Source organism: Micropterus salmoides, unplaced genomic scaffold (genome assembly GCF_014851395.1).
Source record: "Micropterus salmoides isolate LMB-PRFRI ecotype aquatic unplaced genomic scaffold, ASM1485139v1 Ms_hic_scaffold_20, whole genome shotgun sequence".
Classification (NCBI taxonomy): domain Eukaryota; kingdom Metazoa; phylum Chordata; class Actinopteri; order Centrarchiformes; family Centrarchidae; genus Micropterus; species Micropterus salmoides.
Window position 1 is genome coordinate 15671331 of NW_024041151.1, and position 21787 is coordinate 15693117.

General features: G+C 40.8%; 1 protein-coding gene and 1 long non-coding RNA gene across 3 annotated transcripts in view; one reads left to right on the plus strand and one right to left on the minus strand.

Annotated features, from left to right (window-relative positions):
- The window catches only part of LOC119914805, a 48416-nt gene extending 35805 nt beyond the window's left edge, over positions 1-12611 (minus strand). Inside the window, exon 1 of the long non-coding RNA XR_005446843.1 lies at positions 12510-12611. This is a non-coding gene — a long non-coding RNA (uncharacterized LOC119914805). The remainder of the gene's footprint in view (positions 1-12509) is intronic.
- tbx3a (T-box transcription factor 3a) lies at positions 12177-20813 on the plus strand. 2 transcript variants are annotated; one of them, XM_038734329.1, is made up of 7 exons: positions 12177-13279; positions 14267-14549; positions 15063-15209; positions 16008-16084; positions 16557-16717; positions 17303-17946; positions 18976-20813. In XM_038734329.1, the coding sequence occupies exons 1-7, from the start codon at positions 12888-12890 to the stop codon at positions 19420-19422; spliced, it is 2151 nt and encodes a 716-aa protein (XP_038590257.1). In that variant the 5' UTR covers positions 12177-12887; the 3' UTR covers positions 19423-20813. The 2 variants fall into 2 exon arrangements, with proteins under 2 accessions (XP_038590257.1, XP_038590258.1); XM_038734330.1 differs by having other exon boundaries at positions 14267-14534.
- The last annotated feature ends 974 nt before the right edge of the window (positions 20814-21787 follow it).

Genomic DNA, 21787 nt, shown 5'->3' on the forward strand with positions numbered 1-21787 from the left:
TTAACACAGTTTAATAAATACTATACAATTTTATGATAAGCATGAAAATTTCAAATTGTTAAGTTATCAAACTCTTTATATGTCATATTCTGTGCCTTTCCAAACAGATCATTATATCTTAACTCCCTCAAAGCTATTGTCAGCATAAAATGTTTGAATGGTGTACTTTTTTATAAATGTCATGTTCATACTAGAGCAAATATGATGAACTTCAGTGTATATTCCCACTGACAGGAACGTCAAGGATTCCACACACACAGAAGAAGCAGTGGTTGCAAAACATATGCTGTAGGACAACCAACCAACCCCTGTATTTGCCGATGATAAAATGCAGGGATAAAAGGACACAAGTCACACAAAATCGGACAACTAGAAATTCAGTTACCATGGCTATCTCTCCTGCCAGATTTAAATCACAATGATTTGTTCAAATCAGAATAAATCACATTTGGTAATTTTCTCTGGCCGCTTTATTATGTTAGTTTTTGTAGTCTGCAGCAGTGAAAGAAAAAGAGACAGGCAGAGGGGCCTGGCTATTGTCATTCAATAGCTGAGCCATTTTGGAAATCACCGCTCTCGATTTGCTCCTGCTGCCTCCCTCTCTCTATTCCCTTATGGCTGTACTAGATGGAAGGCTTCCTTTTATCATTTCCAAGTTGCACATACGCTACCAACCCCCCTCCTCCTCAGAATAACATACACATCTCAAAGGTTGACTTGAATGATTGAACATGTGGTGACAGAAGTAAAAAAATGAAGGTGGACTGTTTGAATTTATTCATTAATTTTCAATAGAACCTGCAACAACAGGATGCATCTATATTGATAAAACTATTTAAACCTTATTTAAAATTTAACAGCAAAATACAAGTAGGGATAATTTACAGCGAGAGACGTCTATGTATCGGTGTTTACGCTAAAAGCTGCTCCATTACCAGAAGGGACTAATAATTGTGATCTATGCCTGCTCACTCAGCAAATAATCAATCATGCTTATTTAGTGTGTTTAAACAGGGATTTTGCTTAGGATTTAATGAAAGATACCAAACCTTTGTCTTACATATGGAGGTGGCACGTTTAAGCCAGTATTACATAATGTTCAGGTGACATTATCAAAAATAAAGTATTTTGTGAGATAAAATGCTTTTGTAAGCTCCAGACCTAATTTGAATAGAATCACTCCGGCCCTGTGACCCAGGCTCATCTAAATACTCACATTGTCACACAAAGAGCCACTAAAATGGGGCCCATGACCCATTTTGTGTCTTGGCCCATATTCCAAGAATAAAGAATTAGAAAAACGTTGCTATCAGTGAGTCAGCATCCTCACAGAAAAAAAGCGCAGAAAAAGAGTGAAGTGAGCAGTTGCACGGATTAGCAACACAAGACAACTGAACAAACTAGAAAACTCTGAGTAAAAGCTAAGATATTCATGGAGGAGCAAAGCATGGCGTTGATGACAGCCGGACGACTTGTGAAATTGCAGACCTGTTCTAAAAACAACCTGCATGTTACGGCTTTTACTTGCAGAAATCAGGCAGAATCTCCACATTGCCAGTCACACATACAGCAAGGGAGATCATTCTCATCAACAGGGCATGAAATTCACTGGCTGACCACTGGACACCCTGCCTGTTTTGGGGCCAACAAAGTGATGTGCCTGTGTCTGAGTATGCATGTAAATTGTGTATCAATGTATGTGTGTGTGTCTATGTGTGTGTGTGACGGAGAGAGGGGGAGAGAAAAAGAAGACAATAATGTGCGCTTGCCGAGGACAGAAAAATAAACAAAGGATATTTTTTTGTATTTTTTCGTGTGTGTGTGTCCTTGCAAAGGAGAAGGACTTTCAGGAAGTTTCTATTATAACCCTGTGTGAAATAACATTAAGCAGTCTGTCACTTCAAAATTATTAAAAATATATTATGTTACATTGTGTGGCCAGTAGTTATCTTTGGTGTCCTGCTGATTATGTTTCCACACATTTTTTCTCTTTATTTTCACTGTTCATTACAAGCTCATTTCTTGGCATCACACAAACTTTAATTTCAGAGTTATATACATATCCCACTATACAGTAGGTAGTGGGGACTATTTTGACTATTGTGCTACTTGACAGAACATAGGATACAGTCCACAATAAGCATAAGAAACCCTACTGACAAAAGTGTAATGTGTTGAAACGTAGCCGTCAGTAACTGTTGTTACCTGCATGTGAACAACCATCAGGTGATGTGTCACAAGCGATGACGTAGGATGTTTCTCCTATGATGTAGGAGAAAGCACAGACACACCAAGTTGTAAGATAGTTGCAGAGAATGTGGGAGGACAGGACTGAAAATTGAGATCACTGGGGTGATTACCATGGAGTAATGCACTAATGATGACACTGCTGGCGCTCTGATGTGATGAATTGATTTCACCAGGTTGAGAGATTTGGGAGCAAACCTGTTCAATCACTTTATTTCAGGGAAATCAGAGAAAATAGTTTTTTTAAAAGAGCCTTCAACATGATGTAACACCCATACGCAAACATAATATCTAATTCTAAAGGTGGACAAGACAAGAAGGAATGCTGCTGGGGTCAAAAGAAGTAGATAGTCCATGTGGGAAAAGCTTTTTTTATGATGTTATGTAGAAATGTAAAATGTATATAATTAATCTTTAAATAGATAAATATCAGTAAACTCCTTCCCTTAATCAAGCTGTCCTGCTACACCTTCAAAAGCTCTGGAAGGAGTTCTGTGGAGAAATGGGACATTTCATCTGGTAACTAATGTCCCTTAGCAGCCTCCCAAGAGTCTCGTCAGTATTTACATGATTGAAGCGTCCAGAAAAGTGTGTAAATGGCTGAAAAGGGGATGACCAAGCAGAGCCACCTTCGCTGCTGCATCTTTTGCCTTTAGCATGGAGTTTGTGCGCCAGGCGCCGAGGAGAATAATCTGTTTACAGTGTGCGCGTTGACGGTCATTTTTTATGATGTTGTTTAATCCAACGCGGTAGAGGAGGAGGAGGAGGAGTGTGTGTGTGTGTGTGTGTGTGTGTGTGTGTAGGGGGGGGGGGGGGGCTGTCTAGCAGAGCCCCAGACAAGCTGGCTCCAGTAGCCATCTCTGTAGGCTACATGCTTCTCTATTTGAGCAGAGAGACAGGTGTAAATCTCTCCTGCGATCTTTACTCTGCACTCTCTGCGACACTCACCTGAAGGTAAATAAATAGTTTATGGCCAAGTAAATGAACCACCTCTCTGGTTTTGTGGGCTTGCGCACAGAAAGAGAACACCCCGGGGTAGTTGACACTGAGTTGTACAAGAAAAGACAACATAGCCTATGTAGAGTAGTTGTGAATGTTTAAAGCTTAAGAAATAAAAGAGTTTTTATTAAAATTTGTCAATATCTGCAAAAAAGGATATTAAACCACATGCACATGGTTATTTTTATTTGCAATTTACCTAAAGAAATTTTCCTTCAAAATAAAAAATAGAGTAATGTGCAGACCCGTACATTATAAAACTATGGTTGCGGATCTGAAGTCGAGAGATAACAATGATAACGATGGCAACATTGTTGTTATACATTCATGCCAATAAAGCTAATTTGAATTGAATTTGAATTGATAAAAGTGTAAAAATAAATTGTAAGATAATAAAGTTGTTAGAGAAAGAGAGGTGAGAAAGGTGAATAGACAGGTCTGCGGAAGTGTTTGAATATGTGTGAACGCTCAAGCGCAATTATTGTAGCCTCAAAGTTTTTTGATACCAAAAGGTGATCTCAGTTTCACATTGTCATGCAGCACCCCACCTCACGCAAAGCGTGTGTGTGTGTGTGTGTGTGTGTGTGTGTGTGTGTGTGCGTGCGTGCGTGTTTGTAGTGAGAGAGGAAGAGAGGGTGGGGTGGGGGGCTATTATACCAAAGTTCCGCAAAGTAGGTCTGTGCCACTCTTGATTAGGGATTGTTCCCAAAAGATGGTTGCAGACATGAGATAATGAGGTCCTGTGATGACGCGGGTCTCCTTTAAGTTTTTCCCATGAATCGAGACTGTCGCCAGTCCACAAAACGACACTGTGCATCGGCACCACGCTACTCACTTCTCATTTGTCGAGCACAAAAGCTGATCCACCCCAAATCCGCACTAACAAACCAGGGGCCGGGAGCAAATCATATAATGTTCAATCGTGTTCACTTCTCCACTAATTAACTGGAATCCCACCTTATTCTTAAATACAGTGACCGATTTAGCTGCCATGTATGCCAAAGGTCTCTGGGGCCACAGTCGGTCGCCAGGAACATTTGTGAAGGTCTGCGGCCTCACTATAGGCAATGGATCTTATTAGGTGGATGACCTCAGTGAAGAAAGGTTGCAGACTTTTTCACTGCCCTCGGTTGGAAAACTAAGATGTTTCCTAATAGGATTTTAATTGGTTGGTTGGTGCTTGTGTCCTCTCAGTGTGTGCTGTGGGATGAATGTTTGTATTTCAGCGCAGACCCACCAAAAATTAAAAACGCGGACACAGGCTGACAGCTCTTGTCATGCAATCAAAATGTATAATCAAAGCTATTTTACAAACGTTTATATGGCTTCATATACTGACGTTAAATCAACAGGTGTTAACAACACCTATTGTCCATCATGTCACACGATGAATTTTAACAACCTCACATGGCAAACCTTTTGTTTAAATAGCCTCTTTGCTCCACTTTCCAAAGTTGCAATATTCTTTATAAAGTTATGCAGGTGGTCATGACCACCATTTCAGCAATTACCCCACCAAACGGACCACAGTCACATTCTTTTTCGGACGGGCTACTTTTTTTAACAGTTGCACAAATTCAGTCTATTCCGTGCTTATTCGAGGTTACTGAATCCTCTAAGTTAAGCCAACCAGGTTCAGCTTACGTTCAAATACTCCCCCCCATTACCCCAAAAAATGTCTTTATGCAAAACATCTGTAAGGACTTCAATAAATGAAAGCCCAGCTCCTGACCGCATCCTACTTATTTTGATTTTCATGTGGTTTTCGTGTATTGTCTAACTTACTAAATACGGCCAGTCTCACATTTCAAATGTCACAAGTGTCTGACGACTTGCAATTTGAACATGAAAAAGCAGAAAAGACAAACAGCTAGTAAAAAAAAGAAAGTAAAAAGGTGGCTCCTTTATTCTCACATATATATTTTTTATTATTCAAAGACGACGGGTTTAGCTCAGTGCAGACTAAGATGGCAAACTGGATGTATGTCAAACCTAATGGACTATTAGGCGAATTGGTTTATACAGTAGGCTTTTCAATTCGCATAGCCTATCGCATTAAAGCCACCAACACACGCTCATATCAGTGTTCACAGATAAACCTGTTGATGTACAACATCAGTGGGTACATTATAAGGCACAAAGCAAAGAGACGACTTAATCTGTCTGCAGTGTAAACACACGTTTAAACAATATTTAAATGAGCTTGTCCAAACTCTGAGTGTAGCCCCAGAGGGAAATCTAAGAATTAGCAGGGACTATAAGGATAATCTGAAAATGATCCTAGAGTTGCAAAATAAAATACTTTTCCATTTGACAAAACACTTTTCTTACTTAAAAAAAGAAACATTTCTAAATATTATTATCCTACATAGGCAGCACATGGATATTATTACAAAAATTCTTTGTTCTGATTTAGTAAGAACTATCTTACAAAAGAAATCTGATAAAGAACAAAATCAGCTCCAAACAGCAGCAAGGCTCCATAACCAGAGAAGTTTTCCGCAAACATTTTACCAGGCATTATGGTTTCAACACTTAATAGCGGGATCCGTCCATCCATCGCACAGAGAAGCATGTGGGAGATTCAATTGACCGCACTCAACTTTGCCGCCGCTTGGGCTTTGCCGCATACACTTCAAATTGTTGTTCTCGCTACTGACAAAACCGTTAATTCACCCAGAAACGGGAGGTCAAGTTTCAGCAGGAGCGCGCGGGTGGGGGGGTAGCCGGCATCTTACAGGAACGTTAGTGTCAGACCGCAAAGGTTTTCACACAGAGAGTCCTGAGCTCTCCTGAAATGTTCAGCTAACATCATAAACGTTTGACACCTGTTGCTTTTATTTATCAGTGCCCTTGGGTGTGAAAAAAATCAAAGGGCTACGTCTGAGCTTTATCAGCAGCTGAGTCACATGACATGTGATATTTAAAAATTTATGAATTCCCTCAAAAAGTGTCTGAAAACTTCTTTCATTTAAAAAAAAGTAGTGAAACAGGGAGGAATCTCACCAGATTACTACAAATTCCAAAACCTGCATAGGCCTACACTTTTAAGAGTGCAAAATTAAATACTGGCTTTGATGTATTTTAAATAAATTGGATTTTTTATTTAATGTGTGGTACAAGCTGATTTCTGTTTTATGTGGAAAATAGAATTTCATAGTTATTTCCTTGAGGTATCGCTACGGACTGAAATCAAGATTCACCTCTTAATAAACTCCAAATTCTTGTTACATAAGTGAATGCTGTTTTAATTCTTCATCTACTGCTCAGTACAACAAATCCTAGTCGGGACGAGGTGCAGTGAAATCTGCACTGAAAAGGGTGGATTATGGGCTCAGGCCTGCACACAGCACCTGTAGGGAGTGGCTGGAGAATCCTTCCCGAAATAACCCAGGAAACCCATCCCAGCAGGTCTGCAACAAGGTTGAACAGGAAAAACGACAGACAACCTGAGGCACAAATCCAGGAAGACCCGGTTTACCTTGAGGGGAACTGACACCTTAGTGAGTTTTGATAAGGTAATTTTGGGATGGGGTATACTCCTGTTTATGTGGCAAAACTGTGCAGCAAAATTCCTTAAGTGCATTTAAGGAGCTGCCTTGAAGCCACAGTCACAGCTATGATGTGGTATATCTGGGAGCATAAGCGTGATGCCTGAAACCTCCTTATTACCTATTCAATGTCCATCACAGTACTTACCATGGATTTACTTTAAAGCTTGGTATTGCACTTGATCCATTTACCCCAATCACCATTTTCTGCAACAAAATGTCTGATTGTGGGGCAGAAAGACATAAAAGACATGTATTCAACCGTCCTGTCAGTGGAAATCAGTGCTGGTTTCTTTTACCCAGCCTTTCAGACTGCATGGCACTTGCTTTTCCGCCTATGGTTTTCCATTTCAAAGCCCTATGTCTCCATGTAAATACAAAAACACAGTAATCCAATCTGACCCCATTGCAAATTTTCCAGAAACTATTGGGGGGTAGTGGGGTTGACATGAGCCACACACTTATCCCACTTAACCTCTAGAGAGAAGCCACCCTAACCCCTTAGCCCAAGATTCCCTCGGTGGAGGAATGCACTGCTTTATACCAATCTCCTCTTAAAAGCACTGGGTTTTGAGGTTGAACTCAATGGCAAAACCTTACAACTTCGTGAGACTATAAACTCAAAGCAGCACAATGTTGATGCCGATGGTGGGGAGGCTAAACGGACAGCCGATATCCACGTTAGGGCACCTCCCTGCCCACTGCACAATGCAAACCCACAATACTTTTTTGATTCAAACCGCAAAAGGACCCTAACTGATGCCTTTCATGAACACAACGGGAACATATTTACACTGTGCTAACTTGATGACAAATAACCTGAGGATTTTCTGTTTCCTATTTGCTATTGTTTGCTTTTTAGCATGCAAAACTGGTTTCAACAAGATTCAAGGGGAAAGATGCTTATCTCCCATTTTGGCGAGTGGTGGCATGTAAGGCAACCTAAAGTTTTGACACATGGTCCACATCTGAGGCATTTACCATGAGCATCTTGATCACACAGCTTGTAGCTGCAGAAAAGGCCTGGCGGCTGTTTATGGGGCTGAGTAGACAAATCCCCTGCATTATGCTCTACAGGTGACGCATGCCACTGGACTAGTTTGTTCTAATAGTGCTGTGTACAATGTACCTTTGAAAAGGCAGCTGCTCTGTCCTTACTGTATTGTACAGCAACAGGTGATAATGAGCAAAGCTTGTTTTACATGAATAGGAACCATTAAGCAAGCGTTTAGTTGCCTTCTGGCCAGTCAAACAAAACATAAACTCTTATGAATTCTGACCTAAATATGATTTTTATAAATCACATAAATGCATGTAATCTTGATATTTACAATGTGTAGATGTGAAATAATTGTCCAGTCACATTTTAAGTCACAGTTCAGGTCTAATTTATTATAATGTGTAATAGCATTCATTTTAAAATGTCTGATGAATTCATAACACTGATCTCATTTTACTTGTTACCAATCAATTTATGAAAGAATCAGATTGATTGATCTGATTGTTTGTGTCAGACAGTTTCTGTTGTTTATAGAGATAAAAATCAGGACCTTTTAGCATCAGTATTGCTGTATTTAGAAAAGCTAAACATGCCATTTTTAACCTTTCAGTTGCCTCTTCCTTAACTATATGGTAGTAACTTAAAAGTTATGAGCCTGAGTCACTGTTGATGAACAGCCACAATGACGGGAGCAAATGTCCCCCCAGCACACAACCATTTTCCTTGTCAATCTGTAGTCAATGCGCTGCCATCAATAAGAACATCCCCTAATTAACTAAAATTGTTTTTCATCAATACCCATAACGGCCAGCACAAAAATTGATGAGAGCAAGGGTTGACTTCACTAAAAATGCCTGACAGGGACAATTCATCGACAGGTAAAGAGTTTATCATTCCTCCTGCCAATTGACTAAAACGTGTGTGATTCTAGAAAGGGCATTTTACAATCTGCACCCTTTTGGGGCAATAATAGCCACAATTGATCAATTTTAGCCCCACCAAAATCTTGGGGGTAAATGGTTTGCATTTGGAAAGTCATTACGCGGTCAACTGAACATCTTCCCCTCCGCTTTGTGTCGGGATGTCCATAATGAAGTTTGGAGTCACTGTAGTAGTTGAACATGCTAATCTTGTGATGTTTCCTTTCCCTATCATGTCGTGTTAGGGTTGATGACTCTCAGCAGACAATCTCCTCTATTCAGGAGCGGTGCCACCAAGTCTGTCCTTGCTTATCATTAACAATCTGCAAATAAACAGGACAGCATACATTACATCACTTGCAGCTCCATGATCAATTCCAGGAATGTCTTTGAAGCTTTGCTTAATGAACCTACACAGTATAGCTGTTGTGTGTAGTCAGGGCATTGAGGCTTCGTAACCCATGACCTTAATGCAGTTTTTCTTCATTGATAATATTGGGAGGTTAGGAAAGGGGGTAAATAGTAATAATATTCAATGAAACACATATTGGTTGCCATTAAAAATAATTGCACTGCAGAACCATATGGAAGGTACTGCTTCTCCACTTAAATGCTAATGTGCTAAAACACATTCTTCAATGAAAAACACCAAATTTGCCTGGACAGTACTGCATGATGCTTCTACACATCAGAAAAGTTTAAAGCACAAGCTGCCCTCCACCCCTCATCCCACGAAGAAACACCCACCCACGTGGAGTGAGAGATTTTAGAGCCTGTCCAGACGAATATACTGCCCCTTTTGATTTTGGTATGCATGATCTCTGTAGATGTATAAAAGGGAAGCGCTGACAAAGTTGGCTTCATCAATCAGTAGTGTCAGCTCAGACCTTTTTATAGTCTCTTGGAGTCCCTGAGAGCCCTAACCCTGTAAAAGTTTATATAGTGTATTGACCATTCTCGACTTGCTTAGCTAATGAACCCAGCTTGGCCGAAGAGACTGAAAGGCTGCCGCCGTGTCAACACTGCTTCCTCTTTGATGACACCTTCCTCTAAATTGAAATGTGCTGCTAATGGGGGTGAGTGTTTAAAGAAGTATAAGCCACAGTAATTGACACAGACATGACCTCACAGACAAGGAGAAGGATGGAAGGCCCCCACGTAGGCTGGAGATTCCGCTACTGACTTGGAGTGGTGTTAGATTTTCTTTAAGTCAGGTAGTGCTGTGGCTTATTAACAGCTATCACATTTGTTTTCTCTAGCAAATCAATAGCATGCAAAACATAAGTCAAATATCCTTGTGCATCGCCCCTGGGGAATATACTGTATATGCATACAAACCACTCTACTTTACACACATTCACATACAGGGACACACACACACACACACACAAGTGTTAGAGGGCCAGTTTCCAAAAACAACACCTTGTCATCTATAATGAAGAGGGCACTGTGACATATCGTGATAAACAACAATTGAGCTGCAATGAACAAAACCTGCCTAACATGACAGCAGAGGCTTCTGGCTACTTGCATGCATGAGCAGTGCCGAATAGAAATTCAGCTGAAGTAAATGCTTTCAACTCCCAGTATGAGCCCTGAGACTGTTTCAAGCTCCAAGCCCCAAAACAATACCAGATAACAAGTGTGCAACAAGTAAATTACACATTTTAATGTTTCAAATATCAGACAATAACTCATTTTCAGTATTTTGCTGAGGCATTAATATTAGTGGACTGATGCAAAATATTGAATGGAGCACGTTGCCATGATTCAGTATAGGCCCTCAAGGACTTTGAGATCTACCACGCTGTGGTCCAGCCTGGATCCACGGAGACAGACAATTGACTGAGAATTGATGGTCAATGTTTATCCAAGGTGGCTGACCGGCCATGGCTCTCTGTAGTTTACTTGCGAATTTGTGGTTAAATAGCATTTTAGAGCGCTCTAGCGTGGCTCTGTCAATATGGTGCACACTTCTTCAGATGCGTTGCAGTGAAGCAATATTATTGTGACCCACTTCTAATTGGCGTTTTAGTAGAGTATAAAGTCTGTTTATAAGCCTTATTCAAATCCACTGCTTAACCGTAGCCAATGCGACTGATAGTAGTCTAGACCTATAGGCTTCAATATTATAGTGGATGTATGAAACTAGAGTATGAAAACTGTATTCTACTTCACATAAACAAAAATATCTGCTTATTCAAAAAAAGTATTATCAATGACACCTAGGCTACTTGGAGCAGCCTGTCCAAATATCACTTTGTAGATGGGTCTAGAATTTAATTGTTTCCCAGAGACAGTTGTTCCGGGAAAGCGTGCTATATTTAATAACAGAATTGACTGGTATGACTCAAAAACATAGACGTTTTGATACAATAACTGATAACACACAAACCCCAGTGCGCACGGAGACTCAGCTCTTCTGCTTGATTGAACGCAAACTTGTTATAAGGTGCGATCAGGCTCCGACTCTGGTCAACTTATAAAATGCCATTTCAAGTCAAAATTAAAATATCCACTAGAGTTGAAAAACGCTTTGCCACTCATCCAAGATGCTTCATCAGCTCTTTGTGTTTAATCAGTAAAAGATGCGGAGTACATGTTTTTACAACACACAGATTCTGAGTATTTTCACTCTTTTACTGACTCAAACACAAATTTAATCTGGAGAGAAGTGTTAATGAAGACATTATAGCAAAGTGTATGCCTAATTATCCAAAATGACAATATTAGAAAAAATAATAACTTTACATCCATAAGCATTCTAACAAAATAAGACCAATAGCTTTAAATATCTTAATAAACAATTATTGGCCGTTTCAGCGGCGTCATAATATTTTTCTTAACATTAGACAACATGAACGTATCATCGAGCGCCTCATCCCATCACCAAGTCATATTTTCCTGAGCTAAGATTTCAAAGGAGAATGTTAAGGAAATGTTGGCAACCCTGCTGCTTTTCTGCGCTGTTAAATATCTGGAAACGTAGCAGATCGCTATTGGAATAGCCTCCCGGTAAATCATAAAATACACATATTTATGATTGAATATAATTGTGCTCACAAAGCCTAAGAAAAGTGCTGTGCTATGGGATAGAGGAGGAAGTCAGCAGCCCGGCAGATCATAACATCTCGCCGACAAAGCGTACCGGTTCCCCGGCTTGGCTTGTCTGCTCTCTCCCCTTCGCTTGGTCTCACAGACCGACCGATAGCGCAACTTCTATAACGATGTTGGCATATTCACACAACACTGACTGGGGCAGGGTGGTGTTTTCACGGCAAAGCCCTTTTGAGTTTCTAAACACCTTTTTATAAGTCTGAAGTCTGTCCCCTCCACCCGACCTGTTAAAACCACGCCTACGCAGCCACACAATTGGTCCGAAAGCGTCAAAGAGCCAATCAAACGCAGCGCTGCTACTCGTAACATGCAACACATCCATACAGTATGAAGCCCTATGGGCCACAGAGGCGCTAGGAAAATCACGGAGCTGGGACCTTACCACCTCTCTCTCTCTCTGGCCGTCAGTGGACTCCTTTCTCTGCACACGTCTTTCTCTGAAATGTGTGTGTGCGCGAAAGAGAGAGGAAGAATAAAGTGTGTGTGTGCGTGTGATGGTGCATGTCCGGAGCAAGTAAAGGCAGGGGGATTATTCGGCGCTATCGAAATATTTCAACACGTCGCCCTCGCTGCAGGACTGAAGCCAATAAGAAGGAACGCATTTTAACAGGAATGCCGATATTGTAAACAGAAGCAGAAGAGAAAGAATGCACTGCAGTCAATTAAGTGACTCACCCGAGTTGGTTTAATTCGACTAATGTCCGCAAGCCAGCGAGACTCAGAAAGGTGTCCGATGCGCGTCAAGCTCTGAAGAAAATCGGTCTCACAGCACTTTTGAAGAATAATGGAGAACATTTTGACATTTCTCTTTGCAGACTTTTGATCAAAACACAGCAAACGGCCGTAGATATTTCCCCAGCAACTTGTGAAAAATAAGTGGATGCTTATTTCTGCAGAGTTGAAGGAGGAATTTCCAAAGCTTTCAAACTCCAGCTTGATTTTTTCCTCTTTTTTATTTTGTCTTCCTTTTCTCCTCTTGTGCTTAGGCTTCACTGTAGTTAGAGATATTGTATCACATCCGACCAGTCGTCTACATTTGTTGCCGGCACTTGGATGAACTTCCTGATGAGAGATCCAGTCATACAAGGATCAAGTATGGCATATCATCCGTTTATACCTCACCGGGGTCCGGAATTTGCCATGAGTGCAATGCTGGGTCACCAGCCTCCTTTCTTCCCGGCTCTGGCTCTCCCTCATAGCGGCTCCCTGTCTCTGCCGGGCGCCCTGGGAAAGCCGATCATGGACCAGCTGATGGGAGCCGCGGAGACCGGCCTGCACTTCTCTTCACTGGGGCACCAGGCTGCGGCCGCCCACCTCAGGCCTATGAAGACTCTGGAGCCTGAGGAGGAGGTGGAAGATGACCCTAAAGTTCACCTGGAAGCCAAGGAGCTTTGGGAACTTTTCCACAAGAGAGGCACTGAGATGGTGATCACAAAATCCGGAAGGTAAAAATTACTTTTCTGTGCCTTCATTCTAAAAATGTAATATATGAAATGACATGCAGATGCCTGCGTGCAACGCTCTCAACTCTATTAGTCTAATTTGTGTTAATTTATTATAGATTGCAGCATAACTGTCTCACAATTGCAATGTAGATATGACATTTATTATGCAATAGTAAAGTTGTGCAGTCTAAAATAAAAACGCAAACAGAACATACTTAATTTTTAGCTCGATAGAAATACTAAGCCAAAAACTGAGATAAAGCTGCGACTTCCTGTGTGTCCATATAGCCTGCAAACTCAGAGGTCTGTGATAAAACTGAACACGATTACAAAATGTCTTTAATTGTCAGAAAGCAGTTGTTAGCGTTGACATTATTGTGTGAATGAAGGGACTGGCTGCTGTATAAATATTATTATTAATATTAAGCCTCCAGTTACAGTAGCGTTAAACTTCACTGATCTGTATTTCCTCGTAGGCTATAAAAAAATTTGGCTTGCTTATAATCGTGTTCATTTTCATGCCCGGTTTGTCAAAACTTTACATAGTGACGGATTACTCCGCTGAAATATCAACTTTGACGGTGTGGAGCTCTGACTAAATCATTTTCGTCATCATCACAGTGACAGTATACAAAGATGGCTGCTGTGTGTAGGCCTATCAAGGCATTAAAAATTAAGACACTATCCAAACAGCGTTGACTTGTTTGCCTAATCAGGGATATAGTAGAAGAACACATTTTATTTTTTTTACTGAACTTTTTTTAAATATTTTTACACTTTTTTGACTGATTTATGTTGAGCAGATATGTTAAGAGCAGGCTACATCACACACGTTTATCAAACGATACAACACACTTTTTAAGATTTTTTTTTAATTTATGTCTATCTATAAATATGACAGCTTTTTATTTATATTGTTGAATATTTGAAGCGTATTTTTTATTTGCCACCACAAGAATGCTGATCATTTGTTTTCCTCCGTCACAGGCGGATGTTTCCCCCGTTCAAAGTGAGATGCACTGGTCTGGACAAGAAGGCCAAATATATTCTCTTGATGGATATAGTTGCAGCCGACGACTGCAGGTACAAATTTCATAACTCCCGCTGGATGGTGGCAGGGAAGGCCGACCCCGAAATGCCAAAGAGGATGTACATTCACCCGGACAGTCCGGCTACTGGTGAACAGTGGATGTCAAAAGTCGTCAATTTTCACAAACTCAAGCTGACAAATAACATCTCCGACAAGCATGGATTTGTAAGTTCAACTAATGTATGTCAATTTTCCTATTTATCAAACTTACCCTTTTGCTAAGCCACATGTCTTATGAATTTGCATTTTGATGTTTTTATTTGTGTTTGTTTTTATTTAAGCAAAAGAAGTCTCATGAGATTTATGTAGGCTATGACCTGACCAAGATAAGACACCAATGCAAAAATACACATTTCACTATTTTGAGATAATCTTACATAAAATGGCATATGAACAGTTATTATAATTATTACGAAAAACAATTAAGCCTATATTTATGTAGGCCTAGACACTCGTGGATCTATCTTCATTCAGTTAACTGAAATATTCCACCGAATATATTTTCCACGATATTTTTAAAATGATTTGCAAATTTTAAAGCGCAGCTTTCTTTGCAAGATTTATTTCCTCCTCATGATGTGACTTCTGCTTTCAAATTTAAGAGCATGTGAACAACAAGGATCTACTCTGTAACAACGATCACATCAGTGGTGCGCTAATCTTTTTCTTTTTTTGTGATTGTGTGTGTTGCAGACCATACTTAACTCGATGCACAAATATCAGCCTCGATTTCACATTGTGAGGGCCAACGATATTCTCAAACTCCCATACAGTACCTTCAGGACTTATGTTTTCCCCGAAACGGATTTCATTGCCGTGACTGCTTATCAAAATGACAAGGTAAGCACAATCATAGGCTTAACATTATATCCCGAATATTTTCTAAAATACAGCTTGTGTGTGTCCCTTGCCCTGTCAGACGCGCTTTCCTCCCTGTCTTCCACTCTCTGCACCATTTTGTCGTCATAAAATATGAAAGACGTCATATTTGTTAGAGCCTGTGAGAGTGGAGTATCGCAGTGGGGGGATGATGTTGCGAGTAAGTGCCATACTATTCACCAGCCTGTGGTAGGAAAGTAATAATTCTGAGGAATGTTATACAGGTTGTCTTCCTTATATTTAATCACGTGGAAAGGATTTGGCACAGACCCAGACTTTCCCTCTGCGTGTGTGTGTGTGAGAGAGAGAAACTAAAAGGGTTGGGGGTTGAGAAATGAGAAAAAGAAGAGGGGCAACACTGTGCGGTTGAATGGGAAAAGGGGGAAGGGGGGCATTTTGGTTGTGCCAGACTGCATGGTAATATTTTATTCTCTGTAAGACAAAAATAATGAAAATCATCTCCTCAATTCTTTGATACCCCCTCCCTGCCATGTGCAGTGGTAACACTGCCAGAGACTGAGAGGAAGTGGTGTGGGAGTAAAGTTTTGCAAACGTTTACACACACAAAAAAAGCAGCTTATTTCACCATCCTGTGCTCTCTGTGGCGCTTGTGCTTGCTTGTAGCCTAGCTTTAGCCAATAATCTCCTTGTATTGAAAACGTGCAGAAATTAGCCCCAGCTTTGGTGCTTCACCTGCAATTGTAAAATATATGGGCATTTCATTAGCCTAATATTTACGCATCATTTGAATTATTTCAGATCACCCAGCTGAAAATTGACCACAACCCATTTGCCAAAGGATTCCGTGACACGGGCAATGGGAGACGGGAAAAGAGGTAAGAGAGGAGAAGAGTTTATGAAAACCCGCGTCAAAGCTTCCACAGTAACCCACAGGGAGTCTTGCTCTTCACTTTCTAATCAAATAGCTTAATTGGCTCTAGTTCACTGTAGGCTAAGCCTCATAGCACTGGTGGTAACAGAAACGGGATCAGGGTTTAATGGAGTTGTTTTCATTGCCATCTTCACTCACTAATCAATCTTAAATCTTCTTCTTCATCTCAAAAAAATTATAATGTGCAATGTGAAATGGCAAGATCAGTGGAGAAACGGGCCTGCTTAAGCAATGACACTGTATTGGATTTCGTATTCTCACATGCCGAACTGGTGAGTCAGGCCTATAGTCAGGAGCTCCATAACCTTAGGTGTACAGTCTAAATAACCTTCCACACCTTTCATCGTGCTGCTAATATTGTTTCTGACCTGAGAATGGTGGCCACCACCTATAATAACCAGGGTACTTGTGCACAGGAAACAGCTGGCCCTGCAGTCCATGCGTTCATACGAGGAGCAGCAGCAGAAAAAGGAGAACGGGGCTTCAGACGACTCCTCAGGAGAGCAGGCTTCTTTTAAGTGCTTCGGCCAGGCCTCGTCCCCTGCCGTGTCCACCGTGGGCCCCCCACACCTGAAAGGTAGGCTCACAGACCCCACAGCCAGTCACAGCTCTCATCACAAGTCGTGTTTAAAGTCGTAAAAGATCTATTGTGGCAAGATTTTTTACGACATGATGCGTAGAATAAGAGGAAACTTTATGAATGTAAAGTAGTTACAGTTAATATAATAATATTAGCCGATCACTCATGGTCAGCCCATGCACACTGGGGAAATTTATAGAGCAGCAGTCTGCAGTCTGTCTTATTGAGATCATCAGTAAAACATCAGGAAAACATGAATATGCTCACTAACTGATGAGACACATTTCTGTCAACAAGGAAGATATGAGTCTCATACAAAAATACATAATATAAATACATTTTTAAAAACGAATGCCACGCACTTATGTTTTGTATGCGTCCAGACATTATTGGGAAATGTGGAAAATAAACGTTGTAGATGATTTACTGTTTTATTGTCCTCCTATAGTGTAAAAAGTGTCATGCAGGTCTATTTAACAGGTCTGTTAACTGCAACATGGCTGATAATGGCGGTTATTTTTAGCATGATTCAACAATGTGTAGAAAGGCAACTGATAGCTTCTACTTTCCCTGCTTTAACAGATTTCTGCGACAGCGATGAGGACAGCGACGATGAGAGCAAAGATGGACACATCAAAGACGGTCCTGATTCCAGCAAGATTTCCACTACCACGGAGGACGGGAAGGATCACGAGGCGACCGCGACTAAGGGGCATCCCTTTAGTAACAGTGACTCTACCAGCAGGAACCGCGACAGCGGCCCTAGGACTGAGAAAAGCCAGGCAGACTCTCGACAGAGCCCCATCACCCTCATCTCCAGTACCACCCGCTCTGGAGAAGAACTCAAGAGTCCGAGCCTGGACCAGCCCAAAACGGACGAGTGCAGGCCAATCAGCAAAGACAGTTTCATGCCTTTGACTGTTCAGACTGACAGCGCGCACATAGGCCACAGTCACTTGCATAATTTTGGATTTCCAACAGGCCTAACAGGACAACAGTTTTTCAATCACCTTGGGAGTGCGCATCCGTTTCTCTTGCACCCCAGTCAGTTCAACATGGGAGGTGCATTCTCAAACATGGCTGCGGGCATGGGGCCACTATTGGCAGCTGTGTCCACGGGAGGGGTGAGCACCATAGACACGACTAGCATGGCATCACCTTCGCAAAGCTTGACGGGAGCGCCAGGCCTGCCCTTTCATCTGCAACAACATGTCTTGGCATCCCAGGTAAAACCTGTTTTTTTGGGCCTAGGCCCACTCGCATGTTAAAGCACATGTTGGGTTGATAGTACAGCAGACCATAGGGCTTGGATATGTGTGTGTGTGTGTGTGTGTGTGTGTGTGTGTTGGCGCCTTTGTTTATTTTGTTTGTATTGCCAAATAGGCTAATATGAAACGTAAAGCAATCAACTGCATTTTTTTGACTGGCTAGGCTACAGCAGTCTTTATTATCTTTCGTTTTCCTCTTGCATTGTTGTTAAAGATATAAGATGATCAGTTATTAAACATATTTGAGACTCTTTGAAACAGCTAGAGGTGTTAAGCAATATGAGCTCATTAAGTCTGTGTTTTAGAGCCACAACCGTGATTAACATGCCTGACTGGCTCAGAGAGAAACAACATTACGTTTTAATGGACAACAAATGTGTCTTTTTCTTTTATTGTCACAACAAGTGTTATAGCTACAGCTCATTTTTGTTTGACTGCAGCATCAGGAAACAGGATTTTTTTTATTCGTATACAAATTCTCCAACAAACACCAACGCTTGTTTACATGTTGTTGAAATTTGGCTCCAGAAAATTTTGTCCGAACTAGATTTGTGTGGAAACCTGTGTGAATGGAAGCATTGAAAGCACTACAGATTGATTATGTGTTGCCTAAATCAGATCTACGTTTTGTTATCCATAAGTAGAGTGTCAGACAACGTCATTGTAACAAGGCATTTATAACGTCAGTATGAAAAAAAAAACTCTTAACCGAGGACTTTGAAAGTAAAGCACAAGAAGATCACTTTAAATGATTGTTTTCACATATTTATTCCACGACATTAATCCAAAAACATACAGCAAAGGCAGCAGTCTGGTAAAACAGTTTATCACCATGCATTTTCCTTCTATTGTTTTCTCTCTCACACACACGCACGTGTTGTACTACTAAGTGTTTGATAAATTAAGTTTTGTTAATTGTTTGATAGTATTAGTAGTCTAAATCCAGCCTTTACTTGTCTTACACTCAGTTTATCCATTTCTCCACAGGGCATTGCCATGTCTCCGTTTGGCAGTTTGTTTCCTTACCCTTACACGTACATGGCAGCAGCTGCGGCAGCCTCCTCCGCTGCCTCCTCCTCGGTGCACCGGCACCCCTTTCTGAACGCAGTGCGCCCCCGACTCAGGTACAGCCCCTACACCCTCCCCATGACGGTACCGGACAGCACCCTGCTCACCACCGCCATGCCCTCCATGGCCGGCAGCGGGACAGAGCTAAAGGGGGACGGCATTGTCCCAGCCAGCCCCGTGTCTGCTGTCACCCTGGATTCCACATCGGAGGTGACCAGTCACTCGTCCACCATATCCTCCGGCTCGGTTTCCATGTCCCCAAAAACTTGCACGGAGAAAGACGCCGCTAACGAACTGCAGAGCATCCAGCGCCTGGTCAGTGGACTGGACTCAAATCAGGACAGGCCACGGAGCGGGTCCCCCTAGGATTTTTTCTTTCTTTTTCTGTTTTTTTTTTAAACCCACCACCTGCTTCTTGTTTCGTTGTTGTCATGAAAAGTGTTGATGAAGACATTAACAGTAGGAGGACACCCTCATAGATCCATGCAGGTTAAAAAAAAAAAACAACTAAAAAACATGAACTGTTGGACGTTTAGTTTCTGAAATGCACTTTGGTTAATCCACATCTGATATGTATATTTTTCCTTCTCTTTTTTTTTTTTTGATTAAATTAAACAACACTTTTTTCCTGTCATTTGAATACCGTACAAGTATTGAAACTGAAAAGTTTGGCATGGGTGTGACTTATAGGTTTAGGAGAAGTTGCTGCTGTGTCCTGTCTCCTAACTTTATTGTAGCCTACACCAGGAGAAATGTTTTAATATGCACTCTGAATTGATTTGACTTATTTGAATTCACTACAGTTTAACCTACCTTATAAAGACTGCTGTATTTTGTTGTACACTATTAATTGATTGATTGGCCAAATGTTGCATGCCCCCTAACACCCCCCACCGAATGTTATTTTAACACTAAAAAACTCAAACGAAAATTATGAAAAAAATATTCTGTTCTGAATATAACCAACACAATCCATTTGCTTAAGTTTCTTCTTAATTAGGTTATTAATTTTTTTTTTTTAAGTATTTTCCTTCCTTTTTGAAATCAGAATAGGCCTATTGACATGATTGGTGCTCCGGGACAAAACTATGGCCCAAGCATGCGGAATTTAGCCCAAATGTCCAACAGGCAAAGGGAAGCAGGAATTTAAATATGAAAAGAAATGAAAGGTAGTATTGATTTAAAAGGTGTACATAGGGATATATAAAATATTTATGTAATTATTTCATATTGTTATTGCGTGTAAATACAACGGAGTAGTTTGTTTCTAGGGATCTGTTCTTAATTTATTGTCGATATACCTGTGTAAAGATAGTTTGTGGGCTATTATCCTTTTGTTGCCATCTGCATTTATACCCCTCTTAAAATATGGACTTTATTCCTCCCCAAATATCCACTGAGCTAGTTATTCACACTCATGTGCCATTGTATTTTCATTTTTCCTCCCCCTGTGTGAAGTGCTACTGTTTAAAACGAATGAAAAAGCGACAACGCACTGCACCAATGGCTTAAAAAAAATCTTCTTTTTTTGTTGAGAAGAGCAAAAGAAGTGTCGCTGAAGTGTGACTTAAGTGGACTATTTTTCTGTTATTAAAATACTTTGCGAACCTGATCGTAAAAGTGCCGCATAATCGAAAATATGAAGGTTTCTTTTGTGTTTCATAAGTTGTCAATGGGTTATGTTGTATTGGAGTTATGTCTAGTTTACAACATCGACATCGTGTTCTTGAAAGTTTCAATAAAAATATTGAAATGTCTTTTTTTAGTGTGTGTCCCTCAATTTAACCAATTATAGATGAGGACTAATTAGGGCTATACAGAAACTGTCACCTTTAGGCCTACACAATTAAATGAGCTGATCTAAGGCTGGCATTGGACAAGACATCCTTACATCTTGCACAAAAACTGCTGTGACCTGCCACTCCGTTTGGTTTTGGGGTGGTGAGGATGTCTCTATGCCTTCTTACTCCATTTCAGAAAACTAAACGTGGAGATATCCCGTCCAAGTTGTGTTCAAAAAATCCAGTTAAGATAACTCAGGGCGAAGCAGAGACTCCAAAGATCCTCTCAGCTCCACAGATCTTACCTGGAATTCCTACTAGACAAGGTGTTGCGGTCTATAATGGAGCGGGTTTTTTTTTATTAGTCTCATTAGGTCGACTGCAGAGTAGGACGTTTACTATAAAGTATGAGTTAAAGTTTTGATCGTGGTAATGGAAAGCAATACAAGAAAAAATGTATATGGAATTTATTTCTAAAAGAAATGCAATACAAGCAGCAATCTGGCCGATATTTCTTCTGAGGCGAGTTGTTTGGTGACATGTGTTTTATCACATTGACCAAAGAGTAATTTGAGGACACCCATAATTGATAGCTGCCCTCGTTCCCTAACTGCATCAGTATATTTGGTTTTAAATTTTTTGTTGCAAAGTGACAGCATGAGTGTACTGAATTAATTGATGGGCCATGTACCGCCTACTGAAGAGGTGTTACTGTAGGCCATATGAAACCTGAAAAGATAATGAAATCCCTTGATTACCTTCTCTAGTGCACCTGGAGTCTTGAGTTTATCAACGCCATATCTTTATTTGTATATTGTCTGGTTAATATGTAGCAAGCCTGGCGCTAGTGAATAGGTGTAAACATGACACAAGCTGTCTCAATGGGTCTGTCTTATTGCTCACCTGGCGCCTTCGATGGGCCTATCTTCCATTTTATTGCACGGAAGGCG